General features: G+C 31.8%; 1 protein-coding gene and 1 long non-coding RNA gene across 4 annotated transcripts in view; one reads left to right on the top strand and one right to left on the bottom strand.

Moving 5' to 3' along the window:
* LOC107624341 (abscisic acid 8'-hydroxylase 4) overlaps positions 1-780 on the top strand; it is a 6524-nt gene extending 5744 nt beyond the window's left edge. Inside the window, exons 8-9 of the mRNA XM_016326843.2 lie at positions 125-243; positions 384-780. Coding sequence (XP_016182329.1) covers positions 125-243; positions 384-477 — 213 coding nt within the window. The 3' untranslated portion in view covers positions 478-780. The remainder of the gene's footprint in view (positions 1-124; positions 244-383) is intronic.
* LOC107623985 lies at positions 3013-7282 on the bottom strand. Of its 3 annotated transcripts, XR_002355205.1 has the most exons (4): positions 6434-7282; positions 4771-4842; positions 3612-4584; positions 3013-3372 (listed from the first exon to the last, which is right to left on the bottom strand). It is a non-coding gene; the product is annotated as an uncharacterized LOC107623985 (long non-coding RNA). The 3 variants fall into 3 exon arrangements; XR_002355206.1 differs by lacking the exon at positions 4771-4842 and having other exon boundaries at positions 6434-7281; XR_001616713.2 differs by lacking the exons at positions 4771-4842; positions 6434-7282 and having other exon boundaries at positions 3612-4691.

Consider the following 7552-nt stretch of genomic DNA (forward strand, 5'->3'; position numbering starts at 1 on the left):
TAATAATAATAATAATAATAATAATAATAATAATAATAATAATAATAATAATAAAATATCAATTTACTATATCATTTTTAATTGAAATTTTCTAAAACACGTATGGTTCCTGTTTGAATCTTAGATGGCTCCAAAACCCAACACTTTCATGCCATTTGGCAACGGAGTTCACTCTTGTCCAGGAAATGAGCTTGCAAAGTTGAACATGCTGATTTTAATTCACCATTTGGTCACCAAATTTAGGTAAACATTGTTTAATTTCTTCAATTCTCTCTGCCTCCTTTTTTATTTTCTGGTGCCAAATTTTGACACGACATTTTTTAATGTTTTATTTACATATATATGCACTATAATGCTCATTATTCAATAATTTCTGCTGGCAGGTGGGAAGTTGTTGAAAATCAGAATGGAGTTCAATATAGCCCATTCCCTGTCCCTCTTCATGGTCTACCTACAAGATTTTGGAGAAACGATTAGAAAAGAGCATATATGTTATTATTATGATAAAATTGATGAGGTTATTATTCAAATAATATATATATTATTAGAAATTATTATTCCTTGCTACCAGGACTTCCATGGCTTCATCTTATTAATCTCTCCTCTTGTTTAACCCAAAATTTAAATACCAACCTCCTTTTTATAGTGAGGTTCATGTAACCTAATGCATGTATCCACAATATTTATGAATGAATGGTGGCTGGCATATATAGCTTAGTGCATTAATTGATCTGAAAAGTGTAACCGGTAGTAGTACAAATAATAAAGATATTACAACTATTTTTCTTTTCTTTTTATTTATAATATTTATTTATTTATTGAAGCTCTATGGCTCAGTGGTCCTAGATTCTCTGTAATTTTAACATATTTACCTCGTGTTCTTGATTATACCATTATTCAATGAGACTATACCCTATAAGACCTATATATAGAGACACCTTTTTCATTAGATACCACCTCTATATCTATCTCTTGTATGGATTAAAATTTACACCTGTTTTTAATCCATATAATTTTATTTGAAGAACGCAAATTAATAAATTTTAATTTATTTCAGCGTATTTTCTAAAGCCATGATAAAATATCATTTCAATATGGTATTCTTTATCCTATAAGATCAGTTAGAATAAGATAGAGGTAGATACAATATTTATACCATAACTTTCTTTTTCTACTATCACTAATTACCTTAATATCACTATATGAATAAGTCTAACACATGTCTAATCCCTTTACTGGTATATTATGTCTAGTCCATGTCTCGCATAGCTTCGTCATTCAGGGGGCAAATCCAAAACCATATATTATTACTAGGCAAAATTTGTTTACATAACTGCAAACTAAAATCAAACTATAGCTTATGCAACGTGTCTTGGTTTTCATGGTTGAGAGTTCACATTGCTTAACGTATAGGCCACGAGCTGTGACCATAAAAAAGCCAAATGTTGGGAATTAATTGGCCAACATAAAAGGGAAGATGCCCTTAGCCAAAGGGATCCGAAGGCTTTCATGGGCATGAAGCTTGATCATCTTTGGTGGAGAGGAGGGGACCAAAACATAGTACATCACATTATTGGAACCTTATGGGACTATGGTTGGAGATTTGGAAGCCATTGCTAAAACAAACCCCCTCCCCTCTCTCTTTGCGTCGTAGGATCAAGATTTAGGGTTAAAGGTTAGAAATTTGACGACCTTACGAACACTTTCGATCTAGCCGCAATGTGGTGCAAAATCGTCGTAGACTTTTCTAGTGTTTTCTAACTAATCTATTCGAGTTGAATATAACCACTTGAACGAGAAATCTCATCCATGTTATCCACTAATCAATAGAATTAACTCATTAGGTTTATGCTCTCTAGTCTCTATTTTATAAACCTTCAATTCAATTAATGAACATGTTCTTACAAAAATTATATTAAAAAAAAGGGGACAAAACCACTACCTAAGATGGTTTAGTTTCATATGCAATCAATTAGCATCATTATCACATTTCATATCATGTTATAAGTTAGATCCCTACCCGCTCCTCTTTCCTTTTTCATTCCCTTTTCTAGCGTGTAAAGCTATCTTTCTAAGTATAATATTCTTGTGAATAATAGTATAATACTTCTTTGAATCAAATCAATAATATCATATAGCATGCACTTTCATGATCGCGGTCCCATAAATGGAATAATCGCGAAGCTTAAACCATCAATTCAATTGTACATGAGAGTTGAAATGCTAATAGTAATAAAACAGGACAAAGATAACTATGGTTTCTTTTTATTATTATTAATTTTAAGGTTGAGGATTCATATGTATATGGTTTAATTACTTATAAGAGCAATTAACTATAAGAGAAAAAGACGGCAACTTAATGCACAAGCATTTCACGTTATGTAGAATCTTAAAAAAGATCACAGCCAAAATGTGTAATGTAGATAGTTTAATCTTAATGTAAATGTTAGCGATTGATTCTACTGTTTAAACTTACGACTTTGGAATCATACGGATACAACTAAATCTTTGCTCTTAGAGTTCCCTTCAATTATTTTGGTTTTCCACAGTATTCTCTAACTATACAAATCAAAGATCAGTCCGTCACAAATTAGAACTCCATTTGAGGTCTGTTACTAGCCAATAAATTACTGCATACAACTTCCAACACTTACTTAAACAGACAAGTTAGTTGATCACTCGATCAACCCAAGTTGGTTTACTTCCCTTCAATTATTAAAAGGTCACACTATGACAATTAACCATAACAGATTATGTCAAAAGAAGAATGTCTTAAAATTCATAGTGACCACAGAGAGGTGATTTCAAACCATATACATGGAATTCATTACAACACTGTACTGCAGCCATAGAAAAGGGACAAATAATCAAATATCTGATCAAACTTGGGAAGATTTTAATAATAAAAACTTTAATATGCTGGGATATATAACACATTAATAGTTTTATATCCTAACACAATCTATATGCTGCAATTGATTTCATAACATTACATGCAACAAGGCAAAACAGAAAGGAACCTTGCTTTGTTATTACCAAGCTAAAGTAATATCTTGGAAGCACGTTTTGTCAACTCATCAATAATGTTACTCGGGTGATAGGATTAAGACAAAGATGACAAGATTTTGAAAAAGAAAAAGAAAAAGAAAAAAGAATGCAAATGAATTGAAACACATTCTATCACCATATGATATTATATACAACAGTGTTCTTTCAATTTCATTACAAATAAAAACAATTGTACAACAAAGCACTCACATGGCACCATCAACATCACTGTTACTGTGTCCACAGACTCTAGGATCATCATTCTTTCTATTTGTGTCACCCTTGCCACCCCTTTCATGTAATGCTGATGCCACTTTAGCCCTTCTTTAATTTCAACAACAACAACATAAGCCATTGATGTTCAAGATCATTTGCTATAACTAAAATAGCTCCATTTTTATACAGTGTACATTTTTTTTTTTTTACACGGATAATGCTATGGTGCATTGTACATTTCAATGAGAAGTGAAAATTGCTCATTTTATAATAAAAAAAATTACCAAAAATAAAAAAATGATCATGTACAATGCACATATTCTCTACAAATTTAGTGAAAATCTTACTCTTCACCAAAGAAATGCTCTTTTTACACATGCAGTTTAAATTCTCCAACATCCTTCATGTAATTCAAATTAACTCCAATCTGAAAATTCAGTGGAAGACAAGTATGGAATGATCAAAAGTCAAAACATTTTAACCTAAGTACAGTTAGAAAAAAATATATATACCCAATGACTATAAGTAATTACTGCTCCATCTGATTCAAAATAACTGTCAATGTATCACTTTATCTCTAGAGAATAATCAAAAACAGGATTGCGTATCGAATGAGAAAATGATTAGTAAATGATTCAACAATCAGAATATCCAGAAGTGATGCTGACATGTTAGTTTTCCAGTTAGCTACGCACTCTTTGACGAATGAATGAATGAATGATGATGCAACCAGATAATTGGCTTTCATAACCCCACTTTTCCAAGAAGAGAAATATGCAATCCTACAATGGATTTCTTATATATTATTACAGCATCCCTTAAAAGGAAAGTTACTGATATGAATGATAACTACAATAAGTGTGTGTCAATTGACTGAGATCAGATAAATGATACTCAAGACTTATCACCATAACGGCATAACAGTTAACACTGAGTTTTCTTGAAACCTTAAGTTGAACTGAAACGTCCAGAATATTAACTGAAAATAGGAAACAAAAAATCCAAACAAGAAGGGACAAAAGACTGTTATTGCCAAAATAAAGAGGCATGAGATTGATACTGCAACCAGAAATTTCAGGGAAGTTGCATTTTCTCAATAAGGAAAGAATTAAAAATAAAACTCTTCAGTGTGATTAAATGGTAATCTCAAATATCAGCTCTTTTTTTCAGATAAAAAAAAATGAAAAACTATATCTTAGTAACAAATAATATCAAGTTATCAACCTCAATTTACTGATAGCAGATTAGCAGTATTCTGAATTTAACAGATTGATTGTGAAAGTTGATGCATCTACACTCTTCGGACCCTGCCAAACAGGGCTGTAAAGAAGTGAATAACTGCCATAGTCCAAAAAATGGTTCCATGCCCATGAAAGACATTATAGTTTCATGTTAACGTTAGCGAAGAATAAATCCACACAAAAAAAAAAAATATCGTTAGCAAAGAAAAGCAAAATGTGAGAATAATTGTATGCTACAAAATCTTGTAGTATATGTTGCACATACTTATCTCATTAACCAGTAGGATCTCCAGTCTTCTACCTATGACGTTAAGTCGTTTCCATGAAACAATCACCTCTACAAGAATAGATGTTTTTAATAATTGAAACTTATGCCAAAGTTATCAAAGTTGACAACACATTTCAAAAACACAGAAAATGACTCAAACTGATATTGAATAATCCAACTGCCATGGGGTTAAATAGTCCATTTAATATGGTGAAATCAGCCATTGTCTAAGAAGTTATTAGCAGTAGCAGCAGATACTTTTGCTTGGGTCTAACTAAGACACCTATCATTGATGCAGAAGTTAAGTGTAGAGTTTTGAAGACTATGAACTGAAACCATATGGTAGTGGTACAGCACAAAGGGTGAGGGTTGATTTAGAAAAGTACTTGCATACTCTTTTAAGTACATTTAATTTAATGCAGGTTTTAGGGGCAACCGTAAGTCCATGGTCCCTCATTCTTGAAGTTTTATTTGGTGTTCTATGGTGTCTATGGTTATACAGCTATGGTGGCTATGAAGCTTTAGTAACACTTAAAAATGTAGCTAAAATCAAAGTCACATTTTTTTTACTATTTAGCAACACTTTTAATTTGAAAAAAAAAAAAATATGATTAAATTAAAGAATGTTACTTTTAAGTCCATCTAGTCTTTAGACGAGCAATTATTGGAGCCAACCTATGTGGCACAAAAGCTGCGTTTGTTTCTGACACAGGACAAGACAAGACAGTGAGAACAAGATAGAAAAGATAGAGACACAAAATTTTGTATTCTTATATTTTGTTTGGTAATAAACTAAAGCAAATTATGAAAATTCAATTTATTTTTATTTTTTTCAATAAAAAAATTTGGAAAAAAATATAATTATAAAAAATTAACAAGAATAATAAAAGAGAAAATAAAAAATAAGTTGTGTCTTTTGTTAGTATCTCTGTGCTTTTCCTGTCAAAATGAACACAAAATACACTAGTTCAGTGTCTCTGGACACAATGTCTCTTCTATGTCTCATCTGTCAAACATGATTTTGTGTCTTTGTATCCCTGTCTCAGTGTTCCGTCCCTTTAAACAAACACTGGCGTTACCAAGAACCGGTTGTCTAAATTTTATAGCCACCACCTTTTTATTTATCTTATAATGATTACTATACAAGGAAAACCAGTGGTTACTCTTTCTAGCACATATACTATATGTGCTCCAAAAATATACAAGAATATCTTGTTGATCCTCAATGCTAATGCATTTAACCTGGAGTTAAGACAAAAAGTCATCTGTCCCTTTTGAAATAATTTCACAATAAAAATGAATTCCGATTCACATGTCACTTTTGATAATGTGACCATAAAACAATCCTTTCTTTGGCCAAACATCAATTCAATCATGCTGACCTGCTATTCATTTACTTCCATGTTATTTTAGGAAAGCGATTCTCAGATTTAATAAAACATAAACACATGCATAACAAACCCTATGATTTGAATCACTTGATTTTTTTCATGGCGGTTTCAAATGCTGCACTTTACTATGTTTTTTTTCTTTAATTTCAAGATACATGTATTGGTAACAAAGAAATATAAATCAAACATTACCCGTATGGAATGCTAAATTAGTACATAATTAAGAAAAATTATAATCACTATCACAAAAGAAATGGTAAAACACTTACTTCTCTAATCTGAAATCTGTGATCTCTCTATGAATGGAAGCCCCCGCAAGTAGGTCCTAAATCCTAATTGCTATTGTTGTCACCGCTATTTATACCATCTTTTCTTTTCTTTTTTTTTTTTTTTCCTTTTTCTAGGTGCAGAAGCCATTTTCAATTTTTCACCGCTTTCTTAAACGACGTCGTAATGCGCAATCCGGTACAGCAGAGAACAATTGCAGAGGTTTTTATTTTTTTTTCTTTTGGTCTTGGACTAGCCCATGATCCCTTCCCGAACCCGAACACCCAACCCACCCTGACCCAGAACCCGGTTTCCTATTCTAAGTTCCTAACAGAGATGTCACTAACTCAAGCTATCCCATGGCTGTCGAAGATACATCCCCTCCAATGCGGCAATGCAAATATCGTTGTTCTTCGGATCTGGACTTTAGTGAAAGAAGCAGTCTTGTAGAAAGATATATCAATAGCATCGACTAACCATCTATTAACAAAATATCGTCGACCGACAGAATATCACCATACCAACCAATCACCTATGATTTACATTAGTCATTTAATTAACTGTCTGCCTACCAAAAGACCTAAACGAACCTACCGACATCAACTAAACGATAACTCGACAACTTACCTTGCCTTCGACCAACACAAACACCTGAAATTACCACTAGCCAATGTCGGTGGAATGACATTGGTTGATCATCGACAACATTTTGCTACATAACTTAGTAAAATTTTGACAACTGTTAGATGATCTTGAATTATGGAAGTTGATTATTATCACCTGTCTAAAGACGTTTATGATTCGACTTTGGATGACTCTTTTAACTCACAAGTCTCAAGAGTTTTTGGCCTTGGTCTTCTTGGATCGTGGAGAGTTTTGAGTTTATTCTTAAACTATCTTTGTTAAGTATGAAGTGATATACATTTTGTTAGTTTGTTAAATCTAAATTTTTTATTTGTTATATTTTATTTGAATGGTTTGGATTTAAAAAGGCAATCAGGTTAACTATTTTTTTTTATAAATTTTAAATTTTTTTTGCAAATTTTGGATATTGGGCTAAAGTCCAAAACAAAAAATAGTATATGAATATTAAAAGCAACATATCGATACAAAAAAAAATT

The sequence above is a fragment of the Arachis ipaensis genome, chromosome B10 (genome assembly GCF_000816755.2).
Source record: "Arachis ipaensis cultivar K30076 chromosome B10, Araip1.1, whole genome shotgun sequence".
Lineage (NCBI taxonomy): Eukaryota > Viridiplantae > Streptophyta > Magnoliopsida > Fabales > Fabaceae > Arachis > Arachis ipaensis.